Consider the following 15,422-nt stretch of genomic DNA (forward strand, 5'->3'; position numbering starts at 1 on the left):
AGCCCCTCATAGGGCCCACTACTCATCAGGGAGTCTTGTTTTTCCCCTCACCTGTGCACGTGCTAATAAATAAATAAAATCATTAAAAAAAAAAGGGTAAGGCCTCTAAAGATACTTATTCATGATTCATTTGCACCATCTTTCTCCCTCAACAAATAGAGTGCCTCTGGATTTGCTTAGAACAAGTATTGTCCTAAGAATTAGGAGTGTAACAATGAAAAAAACAGACAAAACTCTGCCCATGTTTTGGGCAGAAGCCTGTATTATCATGGGGAAGGAGGAGGGAGGAAGAGGAAATAATACACAAATAAAAATATAATATCCAGTAGTAATAAGTTCTATGAAGCAAGAGAGTGGGAGGCAGAGCTGGGAACTATTTTAGATAGAGTGGTCATGAAGTCCTCTAGGTCTTTTGGAGCAGACCTGAAGGATTTGACGAAGCACAGTTCATTAAGACCTGGGGGGCAGAGTAGGGGGAGCATCCAAGGCAGAAAGAAAAGTCCGGGGAAAAGACCCGAGATGAAGTGTGAAAATAAGGAATAAGACTGCAAGACCCTGAAAGACCCCCTAAATGTGACCTGGAACAAGTTCCTTTTTCTCTCTGAACCTCATTTTTCTCATCTGTAAAATAAGGACAAGGTTGCCAAGAGGACTGGGGATGATTTAAATACCTTTAAATGCATTCGGTAGGCATTTATAATGGTATTGGTTACTATCTTGGTAAAACATACCCTTCAACAGGAAGTCAGTTGTGTTTTTATGGAAAGGAATTTTTAGCTACAAACAAATCTAGCAGGTCTGTTTTATTTCAAAACTTTACTCTTTTTAAATTTTTTTTAACACCACCTCTAGTTCCCTCTTCTATTTCCGAAGAGAATAGTTTTGAGTTCCTGTTCCAAAACATTTCTTTCTGCTTTAACACTGTTTGCTAAATCACTATATTGAAATAACATTTAAGTGGTTTTATGAACTAAGGCAAATGTCGTTAGGAAACTACTGCCATATAATTTATATCATCTATATAATTTATTCTGCCTTATTGAGGCAAAATTCAAATAAATGAATTTATTCAAATTCAAATAAATGAAATTGATGAAAGCACCATTAAGTCACTCATTGATGATTCATTCAGATAAAAAGTTTTTGAGGTATTATTTTTAAGTCCTTCGATTTTGGCCATTCATCCTCTTATTTCCAAAAAAAATTACATACCCATTGAGATCTAATTTGATTGGTCCTCTTCAATAGTGTGAATCAATCAGGCAATGTGAAATAATGGGGAAACTGATGGCCAGGGTTGAGACCTGCGCATAGGTCCTTCTGTCCGTAGCTGGTTGTATAATAAAAGGCAGAACCCCAAACCTCTCCTGACCGCAGAATCTATCAAACACTTTAGAAAACACCACCTGCCTATTTTTAGGCCAGTTGTGAGGAATCAAAACATAGAAAAGCTTTCTGTAAACTGTAAAGCACTGTGCAACTATCAGTTGTTCCTTATCATTCTTCTTTCATTTGATACCACCCTAACCCAGAAATTTTACTTTTAGTCACCTCAACCGTCAGTCAAGAACAAGAGCAAAAATACTTCATTTAGAATAGAGCTATCTTTGAAAACCAAATTAATATTGTACAGCAATGAAGGTTATCGATGTAGTAAGCCTGGTTATTTGTTTTCCTTTGGCAACCTTCCTAACTTATAGCATAACTTCTCTGTAAAGATGGCCCTACATAATTCAGTAACTCCTGAAGCAAAAATAGTAATTATGAATGTTTGATAATGTCTTAAGCTGGTAGGAAAAATTCAAATTATTTGCAGAACACTTGGGCTAATAAGGTGGGAAGTTTTTTGGTTTGTGCCCCATCCAATGCTAAATAATTCAAATTCTGACAATTTAGAAGATAAACTTCATATATTAGAGAATTCCTGGATCCTGATGAAGCTGGATGAAGAGATTATTAACATATTACGTTATAAGATCAAAGCTGAAAGCATTTATAGCAATTTAGAATGGTTTCTGTAATCTAGCCACACTTGATGACAGAAATATCCTCTGTCACCAAAATTTTTTTTTACTTACAAGTACATGATAAACTAGGAAAGACATTCTCCCCCTTTTCCAGTGCAGTAATGTTTTTATAACTTCCTAATACTGTCCTAAGAAACTGTTTGTTATTTTTTTAAATGTTTTATTTATTTATTTGAGAGGGAGAATGAAAGAGCATGAGTGGAGAACGTCAGAGGGAGAAGCAGACTTCCCATGGAGCTGGGAGCCCAATGCGGAACTCGATCCCAAGACTCCAGGATCATGACCTGAGCCAAAGGCAGTTGCTCAACCGAGTCACCCAGGCGCCCAAGAAACTGCTTCTTAAAGCAAATTATCTCTTTTTTCCAGGACCAAATATTCTTAATGAAAGACAGATGGATTGAGATAGCTAGAGACAACAATATTTACCAAAGCTTTCAAAGAAAATTTCACTATGAGAAATTTTAAGTCTTGCCTATTAAAATACATTCATATGTTTAAGCTCTCCACATCACTACTGATGTAAAATACTAAATTCTGCATAGGCCTAATTAAAATACTCTAGAGCATCATACATTTTACAACAGTATCTAAACTATAAGTCTTCCTTACCACTGATCCAAAATGTAATTTCTAATTTTCAAATAGCGTTCTGGTGTTTTAGCTTGCCGCCCCTCAAAAAACTCAGGAATTGCTTGTTTTTCTTCTTCTTGAATGGTATTTCTATCTATTTCTACTTCTTGTTCTGGTGGCTTAAGCTCTTCTTCCTCATGGCTCTCCTCTTCCATTTGACAGGAAGAATAAAAAAGCATTTCATTATCACACAAGTCTTTCTGAATTTCACAACGCTCTGGAGAAGGCAATGGCCTGGCATCATCTATTATTCCATTTCCATCATGTTTTTCAGAGATTTTCATCAGTTTATTACATTTCTGATCATTTAATTCAACTGATTTTTTGTCACTAATGCTCTGTTTTTCAGTCCAAAATTTACTTCCTGAACTTGGAAGTGCTTCCATCTCGCCTTGCTTTATATTCTGAAAATATTCCTTGGAAGATTCCAATACCTGATTGTAAGCAATAAATTCCCCTTGACTGGTTTCATGACTTTTACTATTAGAAATGTTTAATAAGACATCATTGCTAGGATTCTTTTGAGGATCTTGAGAAGTCAACTCATCTGCTTCATCTGTGATGTCTACTTCTTCATCATCAGATAACTTTTCAATTTTTATAGCATTCAAGTTGGGATCAGCACGTCCCCTTAAACTTGATGGTATCCATGCCTTTGTGCCTTCATCTTCATTTTTAGTCTGAAGATCACTGCCGCTCTTCTGATTAGGTATTTCCCTCTCTGGACCATCTAATTTTACCTTATTAAAAATCAAGATAAAAATCCCCATATTAACATTTAAAAATTTATCAACTGGCACATATATAATAAATACAGTATTATTAAACTGACACGTCAATGGTATATTATACCTTTATTGTGCTTTTAAGGGTTTACAACTGCATTTTAAATGTAAAATATCATCATTTCAAATTTCTATCATTATATTTGACTCATTTGTGGCCAGCTGATTTTATTTATCAAATAATCATGACCTATGACCTTGTACAACTATTACCTGTTTTTCAATATTAAATTTAAAACAGGACTCTGTCTCAAATCAACCACAGAATGAACCAACAACTGTTATACTAAGGTATTCTTTAAGATATTAAAATATTTTCAACAGCTAATACCTTAGAATGTCAGATACCTCAGCTGATGATTGTTTATAATGCTGAATAGCCCATTACTTAAAGGAATCTATGTCACATATCTTTATTTAGTAAATTAAATTCATCTTTCTTAAATACAGATATAATAGAAACAAACTATTTTTCAAAGGTTCATTTAATGTAGCTCCAATGTTATACAGCTTATAATTTAAGGCATGAAATTATCTTCCATATGGACTATTACAGACATAAATATCTAGTCGATGGAGAAAAAAATGACTATCAATCAATATAAATGATTTGAAAAAAATCTTCCCACACAGTTTTCAAAAAATTTTGTACATGACTGGCATACCCAAGGGATTTCAGCCTCTAAAAAGAGCTTACTTACAGATCCTGTATCACAACAGAATCCTAGTATCTAGTATTTGAGATTAATTGGCTTATTATGTAAAGAAGAATAAAAGGGTAGCAGGAGAGAAAAGGAAATTTGGACATATGGCCTGGAATAGCCTTTAACAACCTTGCTATTTACTTCAAGCCTCCTGTTTTAACCTTAAAAATTCAGATATGATTTCATATTATATTTTTTATGAATGTCTCTTTTAACATCACAATATATCCTTTCATCCCAAGTCTTTGAGTAAAACTGACATCCTAAGATGTTCTGCATGTTCTAGTCTGAGAAGCATGGGGACTGGAATAACCGAGTTAAACTTTATTCTCTTCCAGAATACCTTTACCTTGCCAAGCTGCCTTGAATATGCATTGCTTGGTTAAAAAAGGAGCAGATGACTGATATCTAATGAATCCATTCCACTCTTTACTTCCCATGCTTAAATGACATTAAGTTATATAAATCTTGTATACAGGATAAAATCCATTATTTGCATTAAAAGAAAACAGCAAATTTCACTTAAGACCTTGTCAAATTCTATATAAGTATGTTCCCAGAACTCAAGCAGAGAAGACATTAAAATTTTCTAAATATCAAACTACATGACTGAACATAGCACAGATTACTTAAAAGATTAAAGAACTACACCAAAACTATGCTTTTCTGAACACTTCAATTTACTGAAGTTTTCATATAATTCTTCAAAAAAAATTATAAAAGTTTCATTGTTATTAAACAGATTTTAGTTTCATGTTAGCATTTATGGTCCCTAAGCTCTAATCATTCCTAAAAGCTACAAGGCAAATCTTCAGACAGAGGTTCTGAGGCTCCTACGATGTCCCGGGTGCCTGCAGGAGGAGGCCCAGCAGAGAAATAGGCTGAAGTCACAGACCGTGGAGTCCTGAGAATATAGTAGAAGCTGTCGCCATGAGGATGGAGTAGGAACAAAACATTCAGAGCAGGAGCAAGGCCAAGCTTTTGGAACATCCAGTGTCAATTTTGCTAGGAGCTCTTAAACCTCCAAGTAAAATCCAGAAACTTTCCCAGCCTCTCTTACAGCCAGGACAGAGGTAAGCTCTGTGCCCAATATGGGGCTTGAACTCACAACCTCAGAGATCAGGAGTAGCATGCTCTGCCAAATGAGCAGCCGGGCACCTCTAACAGCTTGTATTTTCAAACACCATTCTAGAGCTTGTGGGCTGGTTCTTCTGGACTGGGTGTTGTACTCATATATTGAAAAGACTGGTTTTTAAATCAAACTCTTCTCAGAACTTACAAGTAGGCATCTTGCCAATAAAACAGCAACAAAAACAAAAAAAAGCTACAATGCATATCTTTAAAAAGAAAAGGTATTTTTCAGGAGCACTTAATACTCAAAGCACTTAAGATACGCTTTGAGATTTCTGAACATAAACATGTGTTGAGTACTTTATGAATATAAAATACTTTCACTACAAAAACTTAGAATATTGACATTAATGCCCAAATTAAAGCACTACTTTTGCTTCCTAATTTCATTCATTGCAAATACTATTACTAAGTTGGATATTTATATCCTGCTTACCTTATTTTTAAAATACTGCCTGGCATAACTCTTAACTTGTAAAACAGTGCGACTTCCAATTAGCTTTGCAATTTTGGTCCACCTTCGGCCAAATTTAGCCTATGTTATCAAAATGGAAAAGAAATTGATTTTGATTAACTTACTTGTTAATATTCCAAGCAACTGCACATTTAAAAAAAAAATTAAAAGAACAACCCATCTTTATTTATTTTCTAAAGCACACAACAAGCCTGATATATAAGCTAAGACTCTTGAAAGTAAAGCCCACACTCTTGGAATCTGGACTTCTGAAAACTGACCAAAATGATTTAGAAATTAGTTTTCTTTTTACAGCTATCTAAATGAAGATTCTCCACTTTTATGTATTCCTAACAGTATGTATTCATATTGAACATTACAATGTTCCAAATCTAAAAAAACAAGTGCCTGAAAAAGAGGCAGGTTACATTTTCCATTTATAGAATCAACTGATTATGTTCTGGAACTAATTTCAAAATGTCTTTTTTTACCCACATTCCATCTGGCACAATATCTATTACCTGTCCCATAGCAGATACCTTCACTCTACCCAGGTATCACAGAAAACAGACTTCGAAAAACGAATGAATCACAAATGAAGTGACCTGTAGCCAGCACCTCCCTACACCCCAGTACTGTTAAAGGCTTATGCCCGCTAATGACAAAGCTGTGCTGGGGAAAAAACTGAGACGCTGAGAGAGCTCTGCTGTTTTCTGAAGTACAGAAAGGAATGAAATACAATTTTAAAGCTAAAAGGAATTTTTAGGTATCAAGTCTATTATTTGATACATAAATCTTCACAGTTATCTCCACAACTCAGGGAAGCTGATCCCAGGGCTAGATTTATGTAACATTTATAGGTCATGACTTATGGAGGCAAATCATCTTTAAAACCTGACCCAATGATAAGTTAATTATATATTTATTTCTGATATTCATGAGAAAATATGACATGTGAACAATTTCTTAAAACTGAAAGTATTTCTAGGAAAATTCTTAGTAAATATAAATTAAGATTGTTATTAACTAACACTAGCTAAGATCAAATTACTGAACAATTAGTTAAATTTTGTGGGATGAAAGCAAATGAGTAACTTCATAGGATGGAGCACTTTTGGACAGATCAAAGATCTGGACAGAGTATAGCCAGTTGGGATTGTAGGGGCTTGAGCATTATGAAAATTGGAGAGGGTATGTGAACAAGAGGAACAAAGAAAACACCAATTTCAAAATAGAGCAGAGACAATTCTATACTCAAAAGGGAGGGAAAATTTTCCTTTCAGTACCACATAATTCCCTTCTCTAAAGCCTGAGAAAATTCAGTGTATAAGCAAACTATATCAACGGGTTAAAAAGGCTGTGAATACACCCAACAGTTCCGTGTAGTTTTGTGGGAAAACATTCTAGGTTTAAAATATCTGTTTATGTATATAGACAGATACCTACATATGTATATAAATAAATACATATTGGCATATATAGGGACAAATATCTCTGGAAGGACATGCAGAGAACAGGTAACAATGGTTACCTAAGGTGAAGAGAACTGAAGGCACACACAGGAGTGATAGGGAGACTTAACACCTATAACTTTATATACCCTTTGAAGTTTGACTCATGCAGACATAGCCCCTATCATCACCACCTAAAAACACACAAACCATTTTTGTGTATGTGTATACAAACACATACACACATATATATAGCCTTTGGTGAGGGGCAAAACACCAAAGTAGTTAGCAATCTTAAATAAGTGACTGGTTAATTAAAGTTAGGTATAAAAATGATAATCATGCAACAGAACGAAATACCAATATTAAAAACATCAACAGTATAGGAGAAAACCTCAGGAGGAGATAAAACCTTCAAGATAGTTTATTTATATAAAGACATCACAGAACATACAGAAGTCATGGCGATGTCTATAAAAATACAAACATATTTTATTTCCCATCATCTGTAGAAATGTTAATAATGACATTTCAATTTATATTCATAAAACCCACATAAATATTATACTAATATCCTATATATAATATATAAATCTATGTAATTTCAAAATTAGTTACTGTAATATATGTACCTTAAAGGAAAAGATATAACCTACTCCTAATAATTAGAAAAAAAATTTTTTGAATATTTACTTAAAAGTTTCTTTCTATTCATAGGGAGAATCTTTGGAATTACAAATGGGCATACATTTTTTTCTATTATGTAATTTGTGGATATTTAAATAGATTTCAGAACATTCATGCAAAAGATATGTTTCTGGTCTTCCAACTGTATACACTAAAAGAATATTCAGACTGTGTGCACAATGCCAAGTATCTGAATAAATAAGAACTCAGCTGATTATGCAGACAGTTCCAAATATCAAGGGTTTTTTGTTGTTATTGTTTGAGGGGGTTTTTTTTCCCCAAGAGAAGACATTAGATAAGTAATTTTATCCTTTAATCCAGGTAGTCAATGTATACAGAGCTCAGTATCTTGGGTTTTATTATTACCAAAAAAAGGGGGAGGGGATGAAAATTATCTTAAAATATTGATCCTAGTATATTTTAATATTTTAGTGACTTGGCTGTAAGTTAAAAGGAAGTCTCTTGTACTACAAACATCATCACTACAGAAAAATTAAAGATGTGATCACTGAAAGAATTTTCTGGTCTCCCCAAATTAACCTTATAATTCTATCAATACTGGCTTCTAGAATTATTTTACTATAAATTAAAAATTGCTCTATTTACCAGCCCTTGTTCAAACAGCTCTTTTTCTTCTATCGTCCACTTTACTGAGTAACTGGCTGGTTTTGTAGGAGAGTGTGCCCTGAGGGGAAAAAAAGGAATTGCAAAAAAAAAGTCTGAAATGGAACATTCCATATTTATGCAGCTAAAGGTTATAGATAGCCAAAGGCTAAATTCAATACTGTGTGAGTCTAAGAGTTAAAAAAGAAGAGAAGAAAAGGCTGCAGCCTCTACCTGGGGGACAGATTTACCCTGTCTTGTATACTTATCTAGCTCAGGATGATAGGAGCCCCAAGAGACATAATCCTTGGGTCTGAGTGAAGATAACACTAAAAGACATCAAAGGAAGTCAATGTGGTAACAAACACATACGCTTCCTTAGACTGGACACAAAGCAGCAGGTATTAGTACATTTCCAAATCCTGAAAGGCATGTTAAGTGTTTAAGTTGGCTCCAGAAATATTATCTCTTGATTCTTCCATATAAATCTATGTAAATACCAAGCCAAAAAAAAGAAACTATGGCATTGTTTATTACTTTTGAAATGCAGTCCTTAAGAAATTAAATAGTGATGAAACTCATTAATTTAATTCAAGCAATCCATTCATCTTGTCATTAACTTCTTTGTTGTTGTCTATTTAACAAAATGCAAAAGCCAAAGTGTGCTCACTGCTCAAACCCTTGGCAGTGCTAAATCTGTAAGTCTACCCTTTGAGGAACATAAACATGAAAGTTTATAAACACTAAATAACATCAAATTTTCTTCTATTATAGGGAAAGGATATTTGTAAAACAGTTAATACTTAATTTCTCTAGATAATTTTTGAAAGACATAAATTTAAATTAAATTTTTGTTCAACATGAAAACTAACTGACAAGGTAATAGAAATCAAGTCAAATCCTATTAAATTAGATAGCAGCTTTAAAAAACTTCCCCACAAATCCCTAGGAAACTACCTTTTCCATAATCTAATGGAATAGCTTATATAGGCCCATAAAAGAAATTCTGACATATAAATAATGTCATAAAATTATCTTGTGGCATTCTAACAACTGTATACGAAATTTTGATTTTATATTTTTGTACAACCCAAGGTCAAGAGTTTTTCCACAAGCCAACTATAATTTTTTAATTCTCCTATAATTTTAAAATATAAAATGTGTAAGTACATACATGATTTTTGCTGTTTTCTGTAGACTGCACCACATGAAAAAGAAAATAAGGAAGCTTGTGAACAAGTTTTTAAAAATATAAGTTCAGACTTTTAAAGTGTTAAAAATTGATTTTACCTCTTCATGTATTTTTTATCATCTTCCTTTTGATCGAGCCAGAATTTTTCTGGAAGTGATTTTTTAGATAAGTAATACCTGTGTAATTATTAAAGAAACTTTTAAAACAATAACAAAATCATAACATTTTTATGTGACTTATATTAAGTAGGTACTCACATCCATGAAAATCATACTTGAATCTTAGCTAAATTAATTCTTAAAACCTTTTCCAGATCTGCAAAAACTACAATAAAAATATCTACACTTCACAAGGCTGTTATAGATTAAATACCACATGTGAAATCACATGAACACAGCACCTACACAAAATGTGTACTACATAAATGTTAGCTTCTCCTATATGCCCTATTAGAAGTGGTTAAGAGAAGAAACAGTCTGTGTTTCATTTAATTTTTTCATTCATTTTTCCTAAAGCCTGGGGAATGTAATAGATGAATCTGAATGGCTGTCCAGGATTAACAGGGGAATTTGTTTTCCTAGTTCTAAAGATAACAGAAAGAGTTCAGGGTGTTCTCTACATTAATACTAGTAACAGGTCAAATCGGCCATGGAGCTTCCCTCTCTGACTCCTTAAAACTGGCTTGGTGCAATACTCTTCAATAAGTTTGACATGTTCTTCCCTTAACAAATATTGACTATATATCATGTATGTCAGGTAATACACTAGGTACCAGGAGCTGAGGACAAAGATATAAGAAAACATCCCTGTCCTCTAAGAGCTCACAAACCTCTTCATTATTTCTGCTTCTAAATCTGGAAGTGAACCCATGACTACTTAAGTATTAATTAATTGAGACTTGTACTTTTCAATGTATCAGCTAATACCACATATAAACAAAGAATGTAAAATACCTCAATAATATGTTTCTATCATTAAATGTTGAAAATATTATTTTAAATATAATGGGTTAAATAAAATATCTTATTAAAATTAATTCTATTTGTTTTAAATGTGGCTACCAGAAAATTTTAAATGATATATGAGTCTTGCACTATTTTTCTACTGAAAAGCAGTGATGTAGGCTATAGCTGTGATGTTTGGGGAAAGTAAGAGAATAAGAAATCCTAAAAAGGGTTAACCCATGACAATTAAAGGTAAACAGAAACTATGAAATCAACATAGCAGTAACAGGGAATAAAGGGAACAGAGAAATTCCGGCTTAAAAGGAGGTAGATACCCATAAAATACAGATGAGAGTTAAAAATAAACCACTATGTATTAGACTATTAATAATCTTTACAAAATCATAAAATCAGAAATCATTTTGTTCAACCCTTTCATTTTATATATAAGAAAATGGAATCCCAAAGAAGTTGCCATCATCAAACAGATGAAAGAAACTAGGACAAGAAGCTAGTGACTAAACTGTGGATAAAGTCCTACAACTTCTGAGGGAAAATCTTCATCCTGCAGTATTTGTTTTGTGCTTTTTACTTAGATTCCTCCCACATAACACCTGTAAACTGGCAGAGTGAGAAGTGAGAACTTTTACATATTCTAAGTGTATCTCTGGGTAAATTAACATCTCTGGGTTTTAGCTTCTACAACTGTAGATGGAGGCTCGGACTAAGTGATCTTGGACATGGACTAAAGGTTCTCACTGATTTAAAATGTTTTCTAATTTCTACTCAACATTCAGACAGTATAGACGTGGCTGAGAAAAGAAACTCAAGCATATTGAGTTAGATCCTACACTTTGCAGTAAAACAGAAACAGAGGAATAAAATGCTGCTTTTCTCATAGGTAGCTAACACATTATATAATTGCAGTCTGGGGCCAAATAAGGTCCATCTAGTAATAATAGTGGTCTCTTTGGTAAGTCTCGCACTTACAGATTTTTAACCCTAAAATCTTTACTTTCCTCATAATCATTAAAGGATACTCTTCTTCCAACAACATCTTCTCAATGACAGCTCTGTTCTCTTCACTGATGGTGCTATCCAGAGTCCAAGGCTATTAAAAAAGAATATATTTTTCTTTTTACTTACTGCATTTTGAAATTATCTTCTATGTTTCCATTAAACGAAATACATGATATAATGATTACAAGTAATAAACTCCCATTTACTGTGCACAGACATATCTGATTCCCCCGATAACACTGAGAGACAGGTGTTACTACTTCACTGATGCATCTGGACCACCGCAAGTATTTCAAGTGGAGGACTAGAGACCTGACACACAAGACTGCTGGATTCCAAGGCTCAGGCTCCTACCTATGGTAAAGTCATAATGGCTATCAAGTATGAGACATATCAGGTAGCAAACATGTTTCCAAAAGTCACCACAGTTCTTTTTTCCTTTAAGCCACAATCTTTCCTTAAACGATCATACTCATTTTCAACTCTCAAAAATGTTCAGCTCAGTTCTCTTCTCTAAAGTCTATCTAGACTGTTATATCCAACTGCCCACTCCCCAATGTCCACCTGGATATCTAGTGGGCTTCCCAAAGTTAACATGATCAAAACTCACTAACACATACCTTCACCTGTTTCTCCTTGTGCTTCCAACTTTGTAAACAGCATTATGAGTTACCCAGTTATTCCACGTAGAAACCTAGGAATCATACTGGATTCTTCCCCTTTTTCTCAATCTTGTATCTAATCTAACAAGCAGTTCTATGTCCAAAATATAATTAAAATCTACCCAACTCTGCCAAAACCTCAGGCCACTCTACCACCAACTCTTGCTTAGATGACCACAAATGTTTCCTAATTGGTCTCTGTGATTCTACTCTCGCTTCATATAAGCATGACAGAGCTCAGGTCTGCCTCTCCAACCGTCACAGCTGCCACTCCCCGCTTTCCCACTATATTCTAGGCACTGGCTTTTGAGCAGAGTCTCTGTGCTGCTATTCTTTCTGCCTAGAATGTTTTTCCTCAACTCTTCACATACCTATCCTCTCTACTACCTTTCAATTAAACTATCACCTTTCGTTTCCTTCAATGACAACTTTATCTAAAATGGGTTCCCCACCCTGTTACTCTCAGCTAGCATCTTGCGTTCTTCATGGTTTCTACTTAATTTGTGTACTTGTTTATCACCTGACTCCCTTTTAGCATACAGGAAACTTGAGAGCAAGACTATGTCTGTCTCGATTATAGCTGTATCCCCCAAATCTGGTCTAAGAATTCAACAACAAATCTGTTGTAAGAATTCAACAGATAACTGCTACATGAAAGAAATGAACCCTGCAATGATCCCCATCTTTTAACGAAGAAGCAAAAATACACAAATCTGGTAAGTTGTAGAGCAAGGATTTATACCTAAATCTAGCTGGCTCCAAAGTAGTTTCCCAACACACCATTTCAAAGTCAAAAGAAGTAAGAATAAGGTTCTTTCATTTTTAAAGTAAGAAAAATGTTTCCAGTATACTACCTCTGTAACTGCTGAGAACTAGCACCAAGTAAAAAAGAGGTACTCCAGGCAATGAGTAATAGCTTATGCACTGCATATTTTCATGAAATACTTACAATAAGACCATTCTCAGTTCTCCATGATGAATCAAGATAGTGATCTTGTAAAACAGATGCTGTACTTTCATCACTTCTGTAATAATTAAGAAAATGGGTAAAAAGGTGACATTATACCAATTAATAAATACTACTCACGTAGCACAGGAACTGGCAGGACACAGATGTTAAGTAAATATTTTATTCCCTTCTTCCCTTAACAAACAGACTTATTGCAGAAATGCCTACTCGATTTCTTTAACCTTTGGAATATAGAGTGGCTTTAAGCAACCACTTCACCACCGCAACCAGAGTCTGTTCACTTCTTTTGTTTCCCAAGAATACACAACTTCATGAAGAAAAAAAAAACAAACCCCGAAAACAGCAACCACAACATACTTTGTGACCATGAACCAACATTTCAGAGGTCTTTGATGACACCCACATGTATATAAGAATTCCACTTTACAATCAATTCTCTTAGTTATATCTAAAGCATAAAAGTCACCAATAACAGCACTGCCCTCAAAATGAAAAAAAAAAAAAAAAATTGACGAGCCAAAATAGAAAATACTCAAGTACAAAGAAAATTTGATGGTTTCTTTTTTTTTTTTTAAGATTTTATTTATTTATTTGACAGACAGAGATCACAAGTAGGCAGAGAGGCAGGCAGAGAGAGAGAGAGAGAGGAGGAAGCAGGCTCCCTGGGATCATGACCCGAGCTGAAGGCAGAGGCTTTAACCCACTGAGCCACCCAGGTGCCTCAAGAAAATTTGATGTTTTAATAACAATTTATATAATAAAAAAATTAACTTGGGTTATTTGGGGCCTTTTCTATGTTCAGGAGGGATTAAAACTTTGTTAATTCTCATTCCTTTCCCTGAACTAATAAAAACTCTCTAAAGTCACACCTGTTCACTACTTACACAAAAAACCTGAATAGTTAAGTTTTGGAAAGCCCAATCTATGATATAATTAAGTCCAATATTTATGTCTTGAAGTTACAAGTTTCCTAGAAAACTACTGACTTTTCCCAGACCTAGTCTAGTGGTAAGAATTTTGTACCTCTTAGACTGTAAAAAGGTTTAGACTTTTGAATCGTCAGTTAGTTCTACAGTGGTTATTATAAATTGTGGGACTAACAGATTAGCTACAATAAACTAAAAGCAGTAATTTCTCTCAGCTGTTGGTGGCAAAAAGGTTTTAATTCAGGTTTTAACTCTGATTTTGTAGAGGCTGACAAGAATACTAAATAAAGGATTCTGAGACTTGTATCAGCAGAAGGAAACCTCTGCTTATGGAGGTCTGCCAAGGTACAGGAGGGGGACTAGTATCACTTCCGGTGGGTTTTCTGTTTGTTTGTTTTAAGATTTTATTTATGTACTTGAGAGAGAGAGAGACAGAGAGAGATGGGAGCACAGAGGGAGAGGAAGAAGCAGACTCCCCACTGAGCAGAGAGCCTGACATGGGTCTTGATTCCAGAAATCCCAAGACCTAAGCAGAAGGCAGACACTTAACTGACTGAGCCACCTGGGTGCCTCTCAATTCAGGATTAATGTCTTTTTACAGTGTTCCTCAATAAGGATTAGCAATTTCCATACTTCTGGTGTATGCCTCTGGACACCTGAGTCTCCATAGGTAGCTTAAATTAACATGCTTAAACCTTAGCTGAGAAACTCCTCTCAAATCTGCTACTCTTCCATTGCTCCCTATCTCAGACAAAGGATATGCATCCCCCTAGTTTCCCAAGTCAGAAATCTGAGCCTGCCCTTATTTTCTTCACAGTGTATTCAATTGGTTGCCCAATCTGTGGGCTCCTACCTTTTCAAATCCAGTCCTTCCACTATATCCATGCTGACCTTTGAAGTCCTGTAGTTTCAGAGCCAGCTTTCCTGCGTAAGTGTATAAGATAAAGCTAACATGCCATTCATTTTCCCTTCTTTATCTTTTTCCACTTATCCCCATTTGGCCCATCTGTAAGTTTTACTGTTTCTTACCCAATTAGAATGTTAGTTCTATGGGAACAAGGAGTTAGTTTGATAACTGCTATATACCCAGGCCTTGGCAGAGAAGAGGTGCTCAATCAATATTTGTTGAATGATTAAAGGAACAAAGTAGGTGGAGCATGAATCATCCAGGTCTGTAGGAGTTAAGGAATGAGGATTTTCTCATCAAGCAAGTTAGGGATTGAAGGAAGTAACATG

At 34.7% G+C, this 15,422-nt stretch overlaps 1 protein-coding gene across 6 annotated transcripts in view; it reads right to left on the reverse strand.

Annotated features, from left to right (window-relative positions):
• MYSM1 (Myb like, SWIRM and MPN domains 1) overlaps positions 1-15,422 on the reverse strand; it is a 44,593-nt gene that overhangs the window by 26,538 nt on the left and 2,633 nt on the right. For all 6 annotated transcript variants that reach the window (XM_059135371.1, XM_059135373.1, XM_059135369.1 and 3 more), the window contains exons 2-8: positions 13,240-13,315; positions 11,649-11,719; positions 9,763-9,840; positions 9,647-9,670; positions 8,476-8,554; positions 5,714-5,812; positions 2,637-3,397 (exon numbers count right to left, since the gene is read on the reverse strand). In XM_059135371.1, coding sequence (XP_058991354.1) covers positions 2,637-3,397; positions 5,714-5,812; positions 8,476-8,554; positions 9,647-9,670; positions 9,763-9,840; positions 11,649-11,719; positions 13,240-13,315 — 1,188 coding nt within the window. The remainder of the gene's footprint in view (positions 1-2,636; positions 3,398-5,713; positions 5,813-8,475; positions 8,555-9,646; positions 9,671-9,762; positions 9,841-11,648; positions 11,720-13,239; positions 13,316-15,422) is intronic.

Source organism: Mustela lutreola, chromosome 10, assembly GCF_030435805.1.
Source record: "Mustela lutreola isolate mMusLut2 chromosome 10, mMusLut2.pri, whole genome shotgun sequence".
Classification (NCBI taxonomy): Eukaryota; Metazoa; Chordata; class Mammalia; order Carnivora; family Mustelidae; genus Mustela; species Mustela lutreola.